Source organism: Erpetoichthys calabaricus, chromosome 8, assembly GCF_900747795.2.
Source record: "Erpetoichthys calabaricus chromosome 8, fErpCal1.3, whole genome shotgun sequence".
Taxonomy (NCBI): Eukaryota; Metazoa; Chordata; class Cladistia; order Polypteriformes; family Polypteridae; genus Erpetoichthys; species Erpetoichthys calabaricus.
Window position 1 is genome coordinate 196,991,027 of NC_041401.2, and position 23,007 is coordinate 197,014,033.

At 46.3% G+C, this 23,007-nt stretch overlaps 2 protein-coding genes across 3 annotated transcripts in view; one reads left to right on the forward strand and one right to left on the reverse strand.

Moving 5' to 3' along the window:
* The window catches only part of sema5ba (sema domain, seven thrombospondin repeats (type 1 and type 1-like), transmembrane domain (TM) and short cytoplasmic domain, (semaphorin) 5Ba), a 157,331-nt gene extending 149,716 nt beyond the window's left edge, over positions 1-7,615 (reverse strand). Inside the window, exon 1 of the mRNA XM_028808077.2 lies at positions 7,460-7,615. The gene's annotated coding sequence lies outside the window, so the exon portion shown is untranslated. The remainder of the gene's footprint in view (positions 1-7,459) is intronic.
* Positions 1-23,007, forward strand: part of pdia5 (protein disulfide isomerase family A, member 5) — a 140,488-nt gene that overhangs the window by 20,380 nt on the left and 97,101 nt on the right. The window contains exon 1 of one of the 2 annotated variants that reach the window (XM_028808079.2): positions 21,149-21,253. The exons of the other annotated variant lie outside the window; for it this stretch is intronic. Within the exon in view, the coding sequence (XP_028663912.1) occupies positions 21,188-21,253 (66 nt within the window). The 5' untranslated portion in view covers positions 21,149-21,187. Of the gene's footprint in view, positions 1-21,148; positions 21,254-23,007 lie in introns of those variants that run through there. 2 annotated transcript variants of the gene reach the window in all.

Sequence of the window (23,007 nt, forward strand, 5' to 3'; positions counted from 1 at the left end):
CCTTTATCCAGAGGTGGCAGTTCATCTCCGTTGTCCGTTATCCTCTGGGCGTTCTCGGACCTTTCCTCTACCCCATCTGACCGCCTTCACCAGGCTGACCTTCACGTTTCATTTGCGCCACCGCCCTGACTCCGACGGCGACCTAATCACAAAATGGGATCTCAGCTCGTCACCGCCCGGCCTTTGATCGGATATTCGTCCATTTTTCGTAACCCGCTTATCCGGCTGTGTGTGTGGGCTGGGGTGGTGTGAGGAGTCATACTTTAAATAGAAGTATCAAGATGGACCAAAACATCAATGAAGACCTTTAGACTTATTCGTTTACTTTTATCAGAAGCGATAGTCTCTCTATTATATAGTGCCTTTCATATCTGTCTTATTTCAACTCACTAATCACTGGAGCTGGAGAGTTGTGATGTGTGTGATAGTCAACATGCAACACACAAGTAAGGCCTGACTGTGTAAACGTGACAAGAATTTACATACGAATCTATTATATAGTGCCTTTCACATCTATCTCTTTATTATCTTGTAATTTTCTCATCTCTCTATTATATAGAGCCTTTTATATTTTTCTATCAACGCACCTTTCTAGGTGCCCCTACTCGCTAATCATGGCTTTGGACAGCGGCGCCATGCTGTGTGTCCAGATGGCGGTGAATTTCAGCGGACTCTGCACATGTGACAATAAGGAACCAATAAACATGTGTATAGCGCCTTTCTCGTGCATCTCTTTCTCTTATCTACTACCTTTAATATGTGTATCTCCCTTTCTGGGTACTCACTGATGAGGGCGCTAGAGAGTGGTGACATGATGCACATGACGTCACCGTTTCACTGGACTCCTTAGATGCGTCAATGCGGACCCTCTGAACGGCTGAACCACTGGACAGGAGAACCAGAGAGGCGGTGGGAGGAGACTCCCCAAGGTGCGTGTCAACACGCCCTGTGATTGGCTGTCGCTCCGTGTAGGTTTGGTTCCTGCCTTCTTCCTTAAGCTGCAGGACCAGGCTGGGCTCCACGCGGTCCTCAAGAGAACGAGGCAGACTCAAAAACGAAAAGATGTGTGAATGGCAGTGGTCCCAGTATGCGCGTGCCAGTGTGCCCAGTGCTCAGCTCAGCTCCACTAAGCGGCTTCAGTTAACGGACATTCGTCCATTTTCGTAACCCGCTTTTCTGGGGGTGCGTGGGAGGCTCAGGCTTTACAGAGAAACGTCACAATGGCACTAGACGTCCCCGCAGACCCTGGAGTCGTTCGTTTCCTCTTAATAGCCGCGACTGTCCGCACGAGACCCGGGCTTTTCCTCAATGCGCCATTTGTCCTGATCCCTGGAAAGCCAGCGGCAAATCCTGCGGTCGGATCACCTCGAGGATCGGGCGGCCTGGCGGTCTCTGTCATTGCTGAATAAAGGACCCCATCAGGCGCAGCGCAGCCTTTGTGTGCTCAGCATTGTCGGTCCAGTCAGCGGCGGTCTGCCTCCTCACACCATTTACAATCTCACTCTGAGGCGCACGAAGCGTGAAATAAGAGAAAACTAACAGCCGCGCGCTTTTGAAAGACAAATCGTATTATTGTTGGTCTGGTTATTATTATTATTATTATTATTATTATTGCCGTTGTTAGTCGTGCAGAAGTGCATTTCCAGTCCGTACCTGTTCGTTAAACACCTGAAAATGTGGAATTCTTGGCTTACTCCGCGCGCCCGCGCCAGCGCCTTACAATGCTGCTCAATGGCGCCCTCTCTTGGCACACATCTCGCATTTTAGAAATCCTGTGCAGAGAGGAAGACGTGCTGAAAAGACGAGAGGGTGCGCTTTCCATCCATCCATTTTCCAACCCGCTGAATCCGAACACAGGGTCACGGGGGTCTGCTGGAGCCAATCCCAGCCAATACAGGGCACAAGGCAGGAACCAGTCCCGGGCAGAGTGCCAACCCACCGCAGGACACACACAAACACACCCACACACCAAGCACACACTAGGGCCAATTTAGAATCGCCAATCCACCTAACCTGCATGTCTTTGGACTGTGGGAGGAAAGCCAAGCAGACACGGGGAGAACATGCAAACTCCACGCAGGGAGGACCCGGGAAGCGAACCCAGACGGGTCTCCTATCTGCGAGGCAGCAGCGCTACCCACTGCGCCACCGTGCTGCCCAGGGTGCGCTTTAACAATTAAAAGAAAAAGAAAAAAACAACCCCCCAATACGAGTATTTGCTCACAAATGACACATCAGGTGGATGAGAAATTCAGAAAAGTCTCCATGAAGGACATCAACTGCACAGCTACCAAGCCGACCACCCGACCCCTTTATGAAGGCACCAGGAACGTCCACCGAGAACCGGGCAACGAAACGCGACGTCTGCCGGGCTGGTGTGCCTTTCGTCGGGTTCGCCCTTTTTGGTCTCGTGGATCGATGCTGAGGCGTTCATGGGCGGTTCTGGCGATGCGGGACACAATCAGGCCCACCTGGCCGTGTCGGAGCACCTGGGAGACAGGTGAGGTGGGTGCTGACGTCAGACAGGCAGAAACCGAGCACGTGACTTCAGAGCCGTGAGCATTTCTGCTCATTGCCTGAAATAATAAGAAGAATGTAGCGCCTTTCCAAAGCTCAGAGCGCAAATTGGTTCTATAAATTAATGTGTTCCCTGCATTGATTTTAAAGGAAATAGATAGATGTGAAAGGCACTATAGCATAGATATACTTTATTTGTCCCCAATTGTATTAGTTGTATCTATTATGATATTATTATTATTATTGGTTTGATTGAGCACTGAAAAAAGTGCCTGTAATTTAACAGTTAAATGACTGGCAACTAAACTGAGCTGTCAATCATTTAACCATCAAAAACAGTCAGGAGCAAAGACCACCGAAGGGTTAGCATCCATAAAACCAAAGCAGTCAGCGATACAATTGCATTTTCACGAACATTCAAGTGACGTGTTTCATTCAAATGCTGTAATTCATATCCACATTATAATCATTTCAGATCAAAACAACTCTGGCTGACCACTTGGGTGATTTTATTCTTTTTATTTGGCTGACTCCTTTATTCACGGTGACTTACATTAGTGACACAATTGGTGACATTTCTTTTGTTTTGTTTTTTCCAATTGGATTACAGGCAGATAAAGCTGAGGGTCACACAGTGGTGTCAGTAGTGGGATTTGAAGTCCCAAGTCTGGAACCTTAATCACTACACCACACTGGGTGGATAGATAGATAGATAGATAGATAGATAGATAGATAGATAGATAGATAGATAGATAGATAGATAGATAGATAGGAAAGGCACTATATAATAGATAGATAGATAGATAGATAGATAGATAGATAGATAGATAGATAGATAGATAGATAGATAGATAGGAAAGGCACTATATAATAGATAGATAGATAGATAGATAGATAGATAGATAGATAGATAGATAGATAGATAGATAGATAGATAGATAGATAGATAGATAGATAAGGCACTATATTAATACCTCTTATTTGACTGATGTCTTTATCCAAGGCTTTATAAAACATTTAAGATACAACTGGTTCCATCTCTTTTTGGAGTCCCAGAGGTGAAGGTGAAGTGACCTGCTCAGGGTCACACAGTGTCAGTTGTGATCCCATAGCTTCAGAGCTTGGGGTCCAAAGGCATAACCCCTGCTCCCCACAGTCTGCCAGTAGGACCACTCAGGTTGTACAGTAGGTCTGTGATGAGGACTGAATAGATAACCTTTGGCTTTATAGCGTCTTTCATGGTATCTGCCACACACCAAATCAAACCCTGAGTGTTAAACTGACACTTGATGTTGTTTTTTTTTTTAAATCCACTGTAATTGTCGACCACCAGACTTCACTCCTGATACCCCACACTGCCTACCTGTTGTTCATTTTCCTCATCCATATGCTGTACAATTCCCATACCTGAATAAAGTCAGACAAATGTAATCAGGATATTAAAAGCCACTGCCCTTTTCATTTATTTTGTTGATAATTGTATTCCATCCCATTCAATATCTGCTGTCATTAAGTCAATCATTGGAGCAAACGTGCCCAGTTCTCACAAAAGCTCTTGACGGTGTCTGCATGGTGGAGAAGGTCAGGCTGCTCTGGTGACGAAGGCTCTGCTCACAGGTTCGCCACAACTCGGCTTCCATAACCACAATAGACCGTCACTTGACGAGCGAGTCCGCTACCGTCTTAAAGCTTTGGTGTCCCACAGAATGAAGGCGCGCGGCTCAGCAGGAGCAACGAGTAGAGCCGGGACAGAGGGGGAGTGTCTTATGCAAATCTACGGACTGCATGCAAACTTAGAATTCTGGGACTTTACGGCAATACAGCAATTTTTTTATGATTTTGATTTGATATACTGTACTTTGGTAATCCCCGTGGAACTGATTATTCAAAATGCAGTTTTACACATTATAACAATCAAATGATATTGACAACTAAAACACCAATAACATGTCAACTTGAGCGCGTTTGTCTGTTTATAATCGTTGTTTTAACCGTTTATTGGATTACTGTGAAAATATACCGTTAATGTGATGGATCAGAATGGGGCTTTTTATGGTGTGGCATTGCAATGTTTTGCTTTTCCAAGTAAAACTAAATTACTGAATTAGCTCTCAAAAGAATACCGCACACAAACAAGAAGATAACTCTACGAGACGCCGATGTGCAGGGCGACATTTACGAGTGTTGGCCCAAAGACCCTATGGCGTCCCGTCCGGTATGCTACTCTGAACTACCGAAAAAGCGCTCGAATGTTTCTAGAAGAGTCCGCTTCCGGTAAAAGGCGCTATACAAACCGCTGGCTGAGTGACAACTACAAGCCGCTCCTACGTTAACATCGTTTATTAAGCTGTAAAATCACACGTGTCTGCTTTGCATACACTTTTGTTTTCTGGGATATTTTTAAAGAGAATTAGGCGCGTGCCGTTAGAGGTGCGAAATACCGTTAACAACGACACCGCTTCTTTCTATAGCACGTGTTTATACACGGAATGCAGCCCGGAGTGCTTTACGACATGTCCGCGAAAAACTAACAAGAAAAGAAAAAGAAGTTGAGTTAGGTACAAAAAAATAATAAACTAGTAATAAAAAGAAACCAATACCAGCTTACGTAACATAGAAGTAGATAGATTGATTAATATGAAAGACACTATATAATAGATAGATAGATAGATAGATAGATAGATAGATAGATAGATAGATAGATAGATAGATAGATAGATAGATAGATAGAGTGAAAGGCACTATATGATAGATAGATAGATAGATAGATAGATAGATAGATAGATAGATAGATAGATAGATAGATAGATAGATAGAGTGAAAGGCACTATATAATAGATAGATAGATAGATAGATAGATAGATAGATAGATAGATAGATAGATAGATAGATAGAAGGGCACTATATAATAAATGATAGATAGATAGATAGATAGATAGATAGATAGATAGATAGATAGATAGATAGATAGATAGATAGATAGATAGATAGATAGATAGATAGATAGATAGATAGATGTGAAAGGCACTATATAATAGATAGATAGATTTATTTGTCCTAATGGGGTTATATTAATATATTCAAGTAAGAGTGTCCGCGGTGCAGACTTAACGACCACCGGTCACTGGCACGTATATAAAACGATGTATTTGACAGAAAACAGACACGTGTGTGACCCACGCCATGCGGTGCGTGGATGTCTCTAATAAACTCGGACATTTCTTTCCGTTCCCGCCCCTCTTCAAAACAAAAGTGCCAGAGCGGTTCTCATGAGCGATGCCACTCGTGAACCATTTTTGTTTCTGAAAGGTTCCAGAGATCATTTTTATTTCGATCCGAGATGGTGACAGGTTTGTGACACCCCACTGGGTGCCTCCCACTCGGGTTTTCTTGACGTGTTGTCGCCTGCTAGCCCAGCCCTGCCTATGGACATTACAGATTTCTTTTAGTTTGCATATCAGGGAGCCTTTTTGAAGCCCAAAGAGCCTGCAGCTTCACGCCAAGAGAACTTTTTTTTTTTTTTTTCCAGAACGAAGTGGCACTTTACCAAGCAAGACTTCTACGAGGACGTACAACCAAGTAAGGTGCCATTCATTATTTTTAAGAGGGCACATTAGTCTGTCTCAAGAGTCCAAACAGTCCGACCTTGAAGGAACAGAAGTCGTCGTGTATTTAAGGTTCCCTAATCCTCGTTCTCTGATGAGTGCCAAAGGCGCTATACAACAAAACAGCTGAAAACGAACAAAGCACGGCGGCTTATTGTTTTCCGTAACTGTCTGGCACCCAGACTGGCATCGCAGCAACAACAATAACCTCAACCAAGCGTGGACCGGGCAGCGGCGCAGCTCTTGTGACACGCACGGACACCGGGGTCATTGAATGTGTGACAACAAGCCGGCCAGCTAGGATATCGGGATTACAGATCCACGCCGCTGGTCCCCAGCGCTACCCACTACGCCACCTTGCGGCCCCCGAGGCTCCTTCTCCCCAGTCTTCCAACTCCTAGTCTGTCACAATGGACTCCGCTAGAATGCCAGCAAATCGCTGGGCACCCGTCCAGACTCAGTCACACCGGGCCGATTCAGACATGCCAGTCGACACAACCGCAGGGTCTTTGGACCGCAGGAGGAATTCATTCCGTGTGAACAGAGGAGGCAAACATGAAAAAAAAAAACAGAACAACACGGAGGGCACCCCATACCCCCAATCCCGGCTGTGAAGCAGCGATGCCACCCGCCGTGCGACCGTGCCACGCTACACCAGCAAAGCAATTCCACCAAGCGACGGTTACAGGAATGCAAAGTTACGGGAAAGAGGCAAGCAGCAGGAAAACAAAGGGACACATGAACGACAAAGGGACACGCGAGCATCCGCGGACGGAGCTCGGAGACTACGGAGCGACCACCGGCTCCCTGGCGGTCGCGGACCGCCACATTTGTGAACTTTTGCACATGTCCACGATCAAACGCGTCCACTTCTTCTTCTTCTTCTTGTTCTTCTTCCAGCGCTCTCCATCTCGAGAAATGGAGGGAGGGGACGTGATCGGCAAGTTAAATCGCAGCAGCCCCAGCCCCAGCTCTAAGCGGCACGCTCGCCTCCCGCAGGCTCTCGGGGAACCGCCGCACGCACGCCGCAGCCCCGCGTTCTATCCCACTGCCCCCTTCAAAGTTGGAGTAAGGGGGGGGCACGGCGACCAGCGGCCGCTGCTCTCAGCATCCCCGACAACCGGCACCCTGAATAAAAGACCGAAGCAGAGCGGCACACTTGCCAGGGAAAGCGCGCAGAGCCGAGAGATGCCCAGCTGGCGCCCACTGCGCTCACCTTACGTCTCCTCACCGAGGAGCGGCACCAAAAGTTTCCACAAACTTCCTTCAAACTTTATGCAAATAAACGAAATAAAAACCGTAAAGGCGCATAGAGGAACGTGAATATTAATAATTACCTGCTTCGGGGTCTTTAGTCACGCATGCGTCCCGAGTAGAGTTGACAGGCACCAGCGATGAATCCCGAGCTCCGAGCCCTCCGTAACCAGCGGCGGTCAGTCTCCAGCACCGCACTAACCTCTCGAGCGAGCGAGCGAGCGGGCGAGTGAGCGGGAGAGCGCGCGTGCGCGTGCGCGAGGCGCGTCACCGCGGGCTCTACAAGAGGAGGCGGGCGCGCGACACTGCGCGTCATTAAAACAAAAAGCCAGCCGCTGAGCCCGCTGAAGAGGACGCGGCACAAAGCAGCCCCTCTACTCTCCTTCAGACGCCCCTCTCGAGCCCACCTCACTCATCGGTCCGACGCACGCACGGGCACACTGGCGTGACTCGTTCAGCGGTTCCGAGTGTTGCATTGCAGATGAGGCGGCTGCTGCTGCTGCTGCTGTTACTGCTGCCGGGAACGTCCGTGCCCTCTTGGCACGGGGCATTCGCGCTCGGAAGAGGGGATTCCTGCCAGTCCTAACGCATTGGATTTGCTCCTTTAAAGCCCGCTGGTCGGCTCATCTCCACCTCAGAGTCAAATTCAAATAGGCCTCTGCTGATGTTCTGAATGATTACGGTGTGGAGTGAAAACACGTAGGTGTATAGCGCCTTTGTCTCTCTGAACTCTGTACAGGTGGGTACACTACATTCGCTGAAGTAAGTGCACACTTTAATGTAACCTGCCCGCCGTCAAAGCTCATATGGAGCACTTGACAGGTTCAGGGGTGTGTCCCCCTCAGTGTCCCCCCTTAACTATCATAAACGGCACCCCAAACACAGAGATCTTTGGAATGTCAACGTGAACTGGTATAATGGGGACAAGGCTTGAGCCAAACCCCCCCCCTACCCCCCGGCTGTCTCTGGAGCTCCCACACCTCATCTGCTCATCTCCACCTCAAACCTGGCTGCTGTCGGGCTGCTGAAGCCACTGAATGATTACACCGAGTCACAGTGTACTCAGCATCATGGTGTGGGTCAGGGCGCAGCACCGTTTGGGTCCTTACATGTATAGCGCCTTTACTTCATGGAACTCCAGCCAGGGGGGGTAGGCTGTATTCACTTTACTATAACAGAGCAGGCCGTAACCATTATGAACTGAAGAGGTCCCGAGCACAAAGTCCCAAAAAGAGGGGAAACCATCAAAGCCAAACTATAGTGAGAAAGTGTCCTGTCACAGCCTGGGGTGCAAACTCTCGTCTTCTGTCTTTGTGCTCAACGTCTCGCCGCTGAGGTTCATCTCACTGTTGTTTTGTTGTCTGCTGTGTTTTCTGTGCCTTTGTTATGTTCCACGTGCTTTGTGGGCGGTCCCCCAAGAGGCGTGGCCACCTGCCAATCACCGCCAGGAACTGCCCCTCTGCCCCACTAATCCGGAGGGTCTCCCGCAGTTCCTGGTGGTTCATTCCAGATGCCCCGTGGCGTTTGGTGAGTTTGCTGGGTTTTTTTGCCCTGCTTATCCTTATTGTGGATTTTTGGATTTTCAGCCTTCTGCTCCGTTTTTTTTTTTTATCTTTCTTTGGATTCCGTGCTGGGACTTCAGTCACTTTGAGACTGCCTTTTGTGCATTTTCTTTGAGAAATTAACTTTCTATTTTATTAAGGTCCTCTGTTTGCCCTCAATACCCCTTGGCACAAATAAAGTTGTGTCTGTCTATCTATCTATCTATCTATCTATCTATCTATCTATCTATCTATCTATCTATCTATCTATCTATCTATCTATTATATAGTGCCTTTCATATCTATCTATCTATCTATCTATCTATCTATCTATCTATCTATCTATCTATCTATCTATCTATCTATCTATCTATCATATAGTGCCTTTATTCTATCTATCTATCTATCTATCTATCTATCTATCTATCTATCTATCATATAGTGCCTTTATTCTATCTATCTATCTATCTATCTATCTATCTATCTATCTATCTATCTATCTATCTATCTATCTATCTATCTATCTATCTATTATATAGTGCCTTTCATATCTATCTATCTATCTATCTATCTATCTATCTATCTATCTATCTATCTATCTATTATATAGTGCCTTTCATATCTATCTATCTATCTATCTATCTATCTATCTATCTATCTATCTATCTATCTATCTATCATATAGTGCCTTTATTCTATCTATCTATCTATCTATCTATCTATCTATCTATCTATCTATCATATAGTGCCTTTATTCTATCTATCTATCTATCTATCTATCTATCTATCTATCTATCTATCTATCTATCTATCTATCTATCTATCTATCTATCTATCTATCATATAGTGCCTTTATTCTATCTATCTATCTATCTATCTATCTATCTATCTATCTATCTATCTATCTATCTATCTATCTATCTATCTATCTATCATATAGTGCCTTTATTCTATCTATCTATCTATCTATCTATCTATCTATCTATCTATCTATCTATCTATCTATCTATCTATCTATCTATCTATCTATTATATAGTGCCTTTCATATCTATCTATCTATCTATCTATCTATCTATCTATCTATCTATCTATCTATCTATCTATCTATCTATCTATTATATAGTGCCTTTCATATCTATCTATCTATCTATCTATCTATCTATCTATCTATCTATCTATCTATCTATCTATCTATCTATCTATCTATCTATCTATCTATTATATAGTGCCTTTCATATCTATCTATCTATCTATCTATCTATCTATCTATCTATCTATCTATCTATCTATCTATCTATCTATCTATCTATCTATCATCTAGCTGGAGTTTGATGACAAATCCCCCCCCCTAGTGGACATTTCTGGAAGTGTTTTTGAGACTTGTGTACTTTGGGATTCCCAATCAGAGCAGAAAAAGGACAATCATTGTATCTTTATAAATGAGAAGTTTATTAAATAATAGGCCTGAAACAGTGAACCTCTGAAGAGCACAAGAAACACAGAAGGCAACGTCTTTAAAACAGGACATCCCAAAAACTGTCAAAGTCCCAATACAGAATCCAAAAAGTGGTCAAAAGACAAAACAAAGGTGACAAAAATGCAGTAATTCACAAAAACCCAAAAGGGCAAAGGGCACAGGAGGACTCACCACCACCACACCAGGGCATTCACAATGAACCGCAAGGGACTGGGAGTTTTCTTCAGTCTTTATAGGACTGAGGGCAGCCCCTTGGTGGTGATGGGCAGGTGGCCCCGCCTCTTTGGGACCACCCACAAACATATGGATAATAAAAGGCGATTCATTGACATGAAGGAACTAAATAATCAACATAGTTAGCATAAAAAATGAACAAAACAGACACAGAAGTGACATTTGAACCCCTGCCGGTCTCCCAGACTGAGTCATAACAAAAACATTTTCAGGGCTGTCCAGATTCAGAAATCCAAATATTGAAGTGAAAACTCCACATAACCAGAAGAGCAAATTGAAGTCACTAGTCACAATTCAGAAATGCCACCAAACTCAATGACCCACTGCTGGATCCTCCCTCTGTCCTCCACAAGGCTTGGCTGCCTAGAAAAGGCCTCACCACAAAGGGTTAATCCCAACTCCACTAAGAAAGCCAAGGAATTTGACAAAGGAGACGAGACCCTCTTGTTAGCTAAGCTGTCCCAATGTCTCACCGTTGAGGTGGTCGAGGTGCTGCTTCTTCTCCATGTCTTTGTAGTTTGTTCCCGATTCCCACAGCTCTCTTTTTGGCTTCTGTCCTAAATGCACTTCCCTTAATTTCTACTGCAGCCCTCGATTATGGGATCCATCAGTTAGTTGACAGAATTCTTTTGGATTCACTTTGTCAACGATTTTGAAAATTTTGATGAGGTTCCCAGGCAGTCTCCTCTGTCCTGCCTCAGGCTTCACAGGCCCAAAAGAGGATTAAGCTTCAAATATAACTTACATTTTCCAAAACTGTAACAAAAGTCCCACAAGAGGAAGGACAACCGTAAACCTTCAGCTTAAATAAAAATCAGCAAACAAAGGATCTTTATAAGTGAAAGACTCATTTACAAGAATCACAAAATAAAGAAAAAAGCTCAGCAGAGTGAATCGAAGCCCAATGAAAAACGAGACCCAAAGCGACATCCAAAACCAGAATCCTTAATACAGTGCGAGAGATAATCCGAACTGCAGCCGTTCTTCCAGGACTCCACTATAAATGAATGATCTCCGACTGCTGAGCCTTCTCAAGTGAATTAAACAGCCAGGGGGCGGGCCAAGGAGTGGTGACATTATGGTGGGCCCGCCCCCTAGGGGCTCCACCCACAAACTTATAGACACAGTACATAATTAACAAATGACACTGGACTGAAACAACAAACATTTGAAATATAACAATAAAAAGACACCATGAAAAACAATAAAGTATAAGATAGGCATAAATTCACAATGATACATGACAGGAAGAGGGTGGTCCTAGCGGCAGTGATGTCATAGTGACCCCGCCTCTTTGGAGGTCCCACCCTCAAAACACAAGGAATAGAGGAGCACTTAAAGATACGGGGCATAAATATTAGATAATAAATAAATGAAATCATGATAGCAATATTAATAAAAGATACACATGACAATAAAAAGGAAAATAAACACAAGCCAGGGAATAAATCAGGCGAGACCGAATTTAAAGGAATTCTTCAAACAAACCCAGCAACTCCTCCAGGACAGGAGGGGGCAGCGATGTGCCAAGGGTGCTCTACTGACTCACAAGAAGGACATGACGATGCCAGGAGAATCGAGAGCCAGACAGCGGGCTAAAGGTCAACACCGGCGGTCAAGGAGGTCTGTCATCAAAGGCCAGCTTTGAAAAACCAGAAGAACTAAATCAAGATCTTTTGATGCAGCGAAATAAAGTTTACCCGTTAAGCTCTAGAAATGTCTGGGGTGACCTTTGATTGACGTGCATGATGAGGACACCCAGGGGGGTTCTGGGTAAGATCTCCATGGAGACGGCAGAAACAGAAACTTAACATTGCGGCACCTAAACGGGAAAGAAAATGAGATGAAATCGTGAACTTCCTGCTCAAACCCCACGTTTGAATTCCTTGAGTCTCGTGTTTCTCAACCTTCTGGTGTCCTGACCCCCTTTTTTTGCCCCTTGAGTGGCGCGATGTGACCCCGAGCAGGTCACTTCATCAATCAGGCTGCATAAAGTAAGAACACAAAAATGGCAGTGCTGGACTTGTGATGTGCCCTCTGATGGAGACCATGGTGAAAAGGTGCTACATAGACTGAACATGGACGTTATGAAATGCCCAGCCGGGCACCCCGAGAGTCCTGATCATTTTATCCAGCTGTGTCCTTTGGCAATTTGCTCCCAGATATTTTGAAATCCATCCCTGGTTACGTCTACTGTGTGCTTTTTTATTGAAGGAGCCCCCCATTGCCACAACCTCCTCATCTCCTTGGCCACTCCATCCAGGTTTGTGATGATGGTGCCCAGACGAAGGACCCGTATCAGCTGACCACACCGGCCTCACTAGGAGGGCCACCTCTGTCACCCTGGGCGTGGAGTTTGCATTTTTAGTCTGCGTTTTCTTACAGCAGGCAGGAGGACAGAAAGGGCAGAGCTGGTGGGCCGGGGTGACAGGCTGGTGGGTGTGAAGGAGTGAAGGAGGAGGATGGCAGAGGAGGTGTCAGGAGGTGAGGATCTCACCCAATGGCTACAGACGTACGGACTGAGACTCCGCTATTCTGTAACGACGATGGAGTCCAAACCAATTGACCCAAATGGCAGGAGCAGATGAATCAAGCGACACGGCCAGTGCACTCCTCGGATTAGAAGTTCTGACCTCCGGCTCATTTTCACTGACTTCCAGAATTCCAACTTGCAAAATGGCTCCGGCAGTCGTTGTAGACGCTATCGTTATTATCTGCCGTAACAAAAATGAAGACAAAGCCGATAACAGGACTCTGGCACCGAGGGCACACACTGAGGCCCTGGACGAAGGTCACCGGCTGTGCTGCTGGAATCTTCTTCTTTGGCAGATTTATCTCCTTGTTGTTCCTTTGTGTTTTGGCTCCTTCACTCTATTTGTCTGTTTCTCAGCTGATTATTCCTTTATCTAACTTACTCGTCACATTCTGTTTTGGTGCTTTCTAACACCAACTGAGGGGCCAAAAAAAATTAAAAAACCCACACAAAAAAACCGCAGCACATCTCGTCTCGACTAACAAAAGAAACCAAAGAGACAAAGAAGAAGAAGAAGAAATCTCCAAAAGTGAAAACCTCAAAATGGTGTCACTCAGGAACCAAACAAGGGTGACAGGCTTTGCTATCCATTCTGGGACATTGTGGGTCATCTGCTGGGCAGTGCCAGTCGAAGCCCGCATAGAGTCCTAGGTGGGGTGTGGAGCACAAGTCCCTAACTTCCATGAACGGTCCCTCAGGTGATGGCACCCTAAGTGGCCCACCTATGTCACTCCCACTCAGCACAACATGATGTCCAAACTCGCATTTCCTTCACGTCTCATGTCCTTCCTCCGCCATGTCTACCATCTGAGCGTGTGTGTGTGTGTGTGTGTAGGACATGACACACCGGCCCACCGGGACAGCACAGAGAATCCCCCCTCTGCAGCCCTGCTTCCCTTCCTAACTGCCATCAGGGCTGAGGGGCTCACTGGTGAAGTCTGAGAGGACGTCTGGATTGTAATCGGCCGAGCGCTCGAGTCTCAGCACCACCTTCAACGGCTGGCCGTCCACACACTGCTTAAAGGACGATCAGCTTCCTGTTAAGGTCTTCCACTCATCAGGTCACCCACAGCCCTGTGGGGGTCTTAATCCAGCCTTGGTTACCACACTGGGTGACACCAATCCTAGTGACACCATCAATTTGGGGACTCTTCGCGTCTCGTTTTGTTGTTTCAGTTTTCTCGATCTCCCAGGTCGGACCCTTTCCTTGTCTTCCATCTGAGTCATCTCGCTGACATAACACTCCAGGTCGTAGGTCTCTGTCCCTCCATGGGCTCCTCCGCCACTCTCGAGCTGGAAGGCAATGAGAAGTTAAGGAATGCACTTCAGCGTAACCCGTCCCTGCTGTGTCCTCCTGACTGGCCCTCTCGTCACGCGAGTGTGTGTGTGACATGATATCAAAAAAAGAGGTGCACAAAAATAAGGCAAACACGGCAAAACGAGGGGGCAAAAAAAGCAAACCAGTCCAAATCCACAATCCAAAACTCCGAATCCAAAGGCAACAGCAAAATTCAGAAAACCGGAATGTCGAGAAGGAAAGCAAACACTTCGGAACTCCCGACAGCGCTGAATGTCAGCCTGAGGGAATATTAAGGTGGTGGGCGGTCCCTCAGGTGTGATGTCACTGTGGCTCCACCCACAGAACACAAGGAACACAAATAAGCTTAAAGACACAGAACTGAGTATTAATACACTTTACATTATACGCCGTATACACAGTACTTTAGTATAAATACGAAATCATAAGCCAGCCGTACAGAAATAATAATAAAATAGAAAAACCAGCGAATGAACCCGGGCAGGAACATAACAGGAGACTTTGTTTAATTGGCAGCTTTTTGCCAGCACAATGACTGGTAATAGTAGTGCTGCAGCGCCCTCTTGTGGTGCCACACTATGATGGCAAGACCAGAGCTGCAGGGGGCGTCGTCCTCTCACCATCAGGTCTGGGGCGGAGCCTCATTCGATATGCCAGAAGGGGCGGAGCAGACATGACGCCAGGCTTGATTCATCCTATCGTGAACCAGAAGCTGTATGAGTGAGTGTCTCCTCCATTATGACCTCCCTAGTGTCCCCTTCTAATGGCCCCTGTAAGACGCTCACCTCTGCTCCTGTCCCTGTCCATGCCGAGGAAGCGGTGGCCTTCATGAGGTCAGTTGCTGCCAGTGTAATGTCAAGAAACTGAGAAGATTTATTAAGGGCAAACTAGGGGCGGGAGAGGGAGACACGAAACACAGAAAGTTGAAAACCAGGAGGTTAATAAGACAACGCAGCCAAAGAACAAGACGGAAATCGAGGTCAAAGGGCAAAACGAAAGTCAGGAGCCCAAGAGATCAAATCAGAACACCAGAAATATTCACGATGGGTTTAGCAAAGGCTCGGGTAAAGTGGGCAGCTGTTTAAACCCACCGCTGCAACTAGCCAGGGTTTGCTGGTTTTCCCCCTCTAGTAAGCATTTTAAGTATTTCTGTCTACAAATACTGTATATATGTGTCTACTGCGGTGGGCTGGCGCCCTGCCCAGGGTTTGTTTCCTGCCATGTACCCTGTGTTGGCTGGGATTGGCTCCAGCAGACCCCCGTGACCCTGTAGTTAGGACATAGCGGGTTGGATGATGGATGGCTGGATGTATATATGTGTGCAGTGGTGGCATGATAGTGCAGCAGGTCCCGTGTCTTGGGTTCAAATCCTGGACCCCCTTGTTGTCTGAGTGAGGTCAGTAAACGATAAGTGGGGCAAAAAGGCAGCACATCTATTAGGGGTCAAAACGATAACAAGAAACCAAAAGCAGAGGGAAAAACGAGAGTCACCGTCAAAACGAACAAATTCAAAACCAGAAAATCCAAACCTGAGGCCGCAGCCCACCCTGACATGACACCGACTGGCACCAGCGAGTCTGAGACTCTGCTTTCACTGTGGGACAAGGCGACTGCCAGATTTACAGGTCACATGTGGGGAGTGGTGCCAAAGGTGCAATGGTCATGTGATGTGCCAGACCCCTCTGATGGACTCCCTAGTGGTCCACCTGAACGTTTTCACAGTGCAGGTTGTTGGTGTTCCTAAGCTCCCCACCCCACACCATCACAGTTCAGGAATTAACCCCAAATGGGGCGTCAGGGCACTGCAGGGCACACTCAAACCAAGGGGCTAACATGGAGGGACACGCCAGATGAGCCAAGGACTCGTGACCACAGCACTAGCCACTATGCCATGTTGTTCTCCAATGTTACTTGGAAGTTGCTTTGGATTCAATAAAGTTAGAATCTGTCTGCTCGTTTCTGGCATCACTGGGGTCTCCAGCCCTCTGCCAAGTCATTCAATTTCTTAATGCGTGAAAAATGTGTCCTGCTCCAAGTGCTAAATGCTCTTTGGTAACCCACCAGTCAGAAGCTCCGTCCCGTCATCCATATTAATGTCCAAGCAGTGCATTAGATGGACTGCCATTGATTGGCTGCCTTTCTTTTTAAGATAGATGGGATTTCTAAATGAAAGTGTATGTGGGCATCGCGCTCCGCCAGCCTCATTAGTATGGGAGCTAATCGGACCGCCCTGCCAGCCTGCTAACATCTCGTGGTGCGAGGGGCCTGTGAACAGCGGACAGGAACCCCCTCGAAAATCACAAAAGTTTTAATCGTGCGCTTCATGGCTGAGAAGATGGAAACGGCAGACGCTGGTTTGTCAGGGGAATTGTAAAGACGCCCTTATGGACCGCGTGGCTGCCAGAGTTCACAGTGATGAGGGAAACCTTGAAGTTAATTAGCAACAAAATGAATGTCATCTGGGGAAGAGAAATTTGACTTTGTCTGCTTTGTCAGGCGCTGCACGCGGCCTTGCTGTACACCGGGCCGTTTGGTGCAATGCAGAATCCGGCTTTAGGACCGAGTGGGACGGGAGAAGGAGACGACGGGGACATGGTGGCCATTTAGTGGGCCGAGGACATCAGATACCATGAGGCTACAGGACAAGCATCACATCTGCAGAATGGCCAAGGCGCTATATGAATGTGGAATTAACTAAATGATAATAAGGAATTAGTGCCTTCAATTACACATCACTTGATCAATGGACAGATAGATGGGAAAGGCACTATATGAGACAGAGGGCACAATACCAGAGACAATAGAAAAGTAACTGGCACTGTGAAAAATGTAAAAGGCACTATATAATACAAATAGATAGATATCAAAGACAGTTTATTACATAGTTATAAGTGACAGCCACCAGATAGATAGATAGATAGATAGATAGATAGATAGATAGATAGATAGATAGATAGATAGATAGATAGATAGATAGATGAAAGGCACTATATGACAGATAGATAGATAGATAGATAGATAGATAGATAGATAGATAGATAGATAGATAGATAGATAGATGAAAGGCACTATATGATAGATAGATAGATAGATAGATAGATAGATAGATAGATAGATAGATAGATAGATAGATAGATAGATAGATAGATAGATAGATAGATAGATAGATGAAAGGTGCTATATGATAGATAGATAGATAGATAGATAGATAGATAGATAGATAGATAGATAGATGAAAGGCACTATATGACAGATAGATAGATAGATAGATAGATAGATAGATAGATAGATAGATAGATAGATAGATAGATAGATAGATAGATAGATGAAAGGCACTATATGACAGATAGATAGATAGATAGATAGATAGATAGATAGATAGATAGATAGATAGATAGATAGATAGATGAAAGGCACTATATGATAGATAGATAGATAGATAGATAGATAGATAGATAGATAGATAGATAGATAGATAGATAGATAGATAGATAGATGAAAGGTGCTATATGATAGATAGATAGATAGATAGATAGATAGATAGATAGATAGATAGATAGATAGATAGATAGATAGATAGATAGATGAAAGGCACTATATGACAGATAGATAGATAGATAGATAGATAGATAGATAGATAGATAGATAGATAGATAGATAGATAGATGAAAGGCACTATATGACAGATAGATAGATAGATAGATAGATAGATAGATAGATAGATAGATAGATAGATAGATAGATAGATAGATAGATAGATAGATAGATAGATGAAAGGCACTATATGACAGATAGACAGGAGTTGCTCAGAGTGGCCACTGCTTGCCAATTGACCCTCCTTTGTCTCTTCAGTCTGCCCCTTCAGGGGGGCCATTAAGCCAATTGTGTCCGCCAGTCACTTTGAGGAATCCTCTGGATGTTGTCACATGAGTCACATTGACTCTGTCGTTTTTTAGCTTTGTCATCAATCCCACCTCATACATCTCCGAGTGAATGATGTGATTAATAAAACAAGCGGCCCCCTCGACTGTCGCTGCTCACCATTCTCTTGTAATGAGCTGGCTGAAGAACTCCAAATCCCAAGAATCAATGTGGCAGCCTGAGCCATTGCAGTGCACTGCCGGTCTGCCCTCTGATTGCCGCACTGATTCATGGGATTTGGAGTTCTTGCACTAGCTTCTTACTAGACACCACTGGTCTGCTCTTCTCTGGTGATTTATATGAGAATGGCTGCATCATTTCAAAGTGGCCACATTGAAGAGTAGCTTTCCCTATTAAAAGACAGACAAGTATGTCTGTCTCTCTTTAGCCATCTTACCCCCTTTATTCAGCTTTAGACCCCACAAACAAATCTCACCAGAGCTTGAGTTCTAACTGGGCTGTGCTCTAACTTTCAGATTGGGGTCCCCATCGTAGGACACAGGTGTTGCTGGGGAGCTGCATTTCAGGTTTGAACCCCCCTGAAGTGGATCTAATGACAGTTCCAACTGAAAGATCATAGATGGAAACACAGCACACGATTCACATAACCCCCCCCCCCTGCATGAGGACTACCAAAGCACACAATCCGGGGGTCCTGTCTGTACTTCAGGTTCTGTGTGACAGTTTGAGGGCTTGCAGGATCAACTGGTGATGGAGCCAAATCAGCGCTGGCGGTCCTCTCGTTTGTCTCCCGTGATGGAGGAAAGAAAATGAACTGAAAGTAAGGAAGATAACCCTTTGACTTTGTCCACCATCACTGAAGTCGTGCGTTGATTGAATGGCTGCATTCCATGCATATGTTGGACCCAGATAATAGTAAAGATAATATACTTCAGTTTCATTGAATTGTATGATTATATTACGTTTGTCAACGTATTTCATCAATTAAATGCAATGCAGAGATTTGCTGAGCTGCTTTGATCAAATTATAATAAGATTGTCACCATCATCATAAGCTTCTTGTTTGAGTGGCGGTTTAAACAGAGAGCTACAGGTTGTGTAACTCGTAATATGATTATGTCACACAAATGTGTTTTTGTTTTTTACTTTAGACAAACAGCTAATGAAACAAACAAACATATCAATCAATCAATCAATCAATCAATCAATCAATCAATCAAGCCTGATAACTGCGCCCAGTTCCTCCATGTTTTCTGACGTGTCACCCCTCAAGTGCGTATTTCTCGGAGACCAACACTGCTGTCAGTAACTGAATGAGCTCCTCGACTTTCTCAGATTGCACATCCACTGTTTTGTGTCCAGACTCTTGTCATAGAAGACACGGGTTGACTGGCACACTGGCAGCGGTGGATGGTTCATTGCCCAGCCAGGAAGCCCTGATAATGGAAGGACATGGATGGACGGGCATCCCGACCGGGTTGGTTACTGTTTCCTTTCCCGGCTGGGAGGCCATTATGAGACGTGGAAGGACACCCATGCCAGTCGAGTGGGTTGCTGGTACCTTTCCCAGCTGGGAGGCCATAATGGAAGGACAGGGGGAGACTGCTTCCTGAGGCCAGATATTCCCCCTATCCACAGGGTGGCAGCATCCCTCTGGTGGAACTCCCATTTATTAACCCACAGGGCATATTGGGAGCTGTAGTCCTGAGGGTAGCCCTATTGGGGTACTTGGGTGCACCAAGGGGAGCTGCAGGGGAACAACCCCTCTACCTTGGGGTGCTTCCACCTGGCCCAGACGTGTGTCTATCTCCTGCATTCTCCCTTGACCTCTACATCAAGGTGTCAGTGTCCGGAGGAATTGGACGAGGTGGAAAAGTAAAAGAAAGGAAAGAAACAGAACTGAACTGGTTTATGTGGTGCTGAAAACCTGTGGAAGGAATTGTTTAAATTAAAAACGTCTTTCCCTGAACTCGCGACTGGGTGGTCTCATTGTATCTGGGTGTTTGGGGTGCAGGTGCGCCCCATACAGGCCACACCCTCCATATTTCCCCAGTCTTGGCTCCTCTGTCACGTCTCCAGGTTTCTATGCCCGGGTCTGTCTGTGAGGGTCCCACTCAAAGCAAAGCGGGTGGCCGGGCACCATTTACTGCTTCGCCCAGAGAGTCACCCCACCGTTGAGGTGGTCTTGTGGACTCTGTCTGTTAAGATGTCTGCTAGACCAGCGCAGTGCCATTCAGCACACAATGACGCTGTGTGCCACTATTCTGTGCCAGTCACTGACACCTTGTACTATGAAATTGTAAACTTTGAATTATGTCCATTTCCAATCACTTTACTCTTGGCAAATACCTACGCTTTGTTAACATATGCATAGATATTTCTTGTTCTATGTGTATTTGCGCCTTCTTAACATACATAACGTTTTGATGATTCTTGTTATACGTGTGTTTCCACATCAGGATTGATAACGCTTCTATCTGTCTACACCAGTAACAAATTACGACTCTTACTATCTTATAAAGTTAAATACTTTACAACTGGCACTCTAGAATAATAATCGATAACAAATAGTTGGCACCAACCGGGAGCCCCTGTGTAGAGCATCCTATCAGTGATTCGAATAAAGTTTGGCAACCTGGGCAGCGAGTGGCATTTCTGTGCCTGGCATGTTGCGCGGCTACGTGGATTTGTAGTTCGTCGCTCTTTTCCCCTCCATTCACGCCTCGGCTGCCGTGTCGCTTTAAGGAACTACGAATCCCAGAAAGCCCCTCGCCAGAAGAGGCGCGCTGAAGTGCGCATGCGTGTCCAGACGTGGCAACTGCATCATGGCTACTTGGATTTGCTGCGGGAGCAGGATGAGGGACGTGAGAGCGCTTTTCTTCGTACTTACGGTAAGTGGCTCGGTGTGCCGCGAGCGGGGCGCTGCAGTCTTTGTTTGAAGGGACTTCTCGCCATGGCGGGCTGCGGGTCTCGCTCGTTAACCCAGCGTATCGCGTGGCCCGGCACCTCCAGGACTGAGGGCACGAGAAAGATCGGTGTCGCTCCTGCTAGTTAGTTAAGTTTTTGCAATCGAGCCGCCGCATGCTGAAAGTTGAGCAAGTGTGGTAGTGGCGGCAGCGGCAGCGGCGACAACTTGTGTGACATGCGACTTTGAGGGGTGCGCGGAACAAGTACTACTCGGTGAGCGCCGGGGAGAGCAGGACGCCGTCTGGTCGGGTCAGTTCGGCTCGGTACCGGGGGGAGGTCTCCTGGCGGCAGGTAGCTCTGAGCGCGAGTAGTCCGGTGGGCTGGCGTGCGGGGCTGCGGAGCTCCGAGTCCGTGCATTAGGTGACCGACGGCGGGCGCCACTCGTGGCTGTGATTTCTTTCGCGTGTCTGTGGTGTCGATTCGCAGGCCCCTCCCACTTTCGCAGTCGGACAGGTAGGGCGGCAAACTGCACACCTTTCAGGATGTCTCGCTCTCCTTTTCCGCCTTTGAAAGCAAACAAGGGTGGGATTGCAGTCTCCGCGCTGCTCTTCTTGTGTAAACAGGGCGTTTTGTGCAAATCCAGTGTAGAATGTGGTGGTCGCTGCCCAGGAGGGTCAAGTTTAGTCGGTGGCAAAGCTTGGAACAGACTGTAGCACATGAAGCACAAAGCAAGGCCAAACACTGGGGACAAAGTAATAAATTCACCTTGGACAGTGTGGTGGCCATAAACTTCTCTGGCCAATACCTTCTTGTTCATGATGGTGCTTGATGTGTGTTAGTCAGACATTTGAGTCAGAATTTCAAGGCACTCTGCCCCCTTGACAACACTTCTGCCACCTGGTGCGCCATCGTCATCCGTAAGCACAGTGAAGGGCGTATAAAGGGACCTGACAGTCAAGTGACACTCACTGAGCAAATCCTTAGGAGCACACGATCCTAGGACTGGGGAGGACCTCCTGTTGGTGTTTGTGCCACGGACTCCACAAGATGGTGGAAATAATCCTTGGAGATTATGGTGCACACTCTTAAGGATGTTGGCACTTTACTGGGCTGTGCGGTTCCTTCAGATGGAGACGGGTGCCGTGCAGGTGAAGTTGGTTCTTTGTGCTTTGAAAGAACGTCCTCATATGCGGGGAAACATCTGAAACATCTGACCCAGCAGGACATTAACTGATGAAGAAAACCTGAGCTCTGCCTGGGTTATTGTATGCAGTAGTAATAAATGTGATTTATAGAGCGCCTTTCCCATGCTTTTAAAATTAGGACCCACTGGTGTTTCCCAAATCTGTTACCCTCTAGTCATACTTGTTGGAGTCTGTTAAGGATCTAAAGGGTCTTTCTGGTATCTTCACATGAATGGGTCTTTTGGGAGCCAAAAATGGTTACCCTGTGGCATCACTCTGGCAAAGATGTGATTAAGAGTGCCCGCTGAGATGTTGGCATCACCCAGTTTGTGCAGATGTGTCAGCTGCACCTTCATGTTGCCATTCCACCTTATCCTCAGGGTGTCCTGCTGGGCTCAGATCCATTCATGAAAGCAGTTGGCTTTGTGACGTGGCACGGTGTCATGTTGAAGGTAGTCATCAGGCGATGGGTGAGTTGTGCTCGTGGTCAGCAACAACACTCCACTTGGCGACCATTGATTGGTACTAAAGGGCCCAAAGTTTGTCAAGAGAAC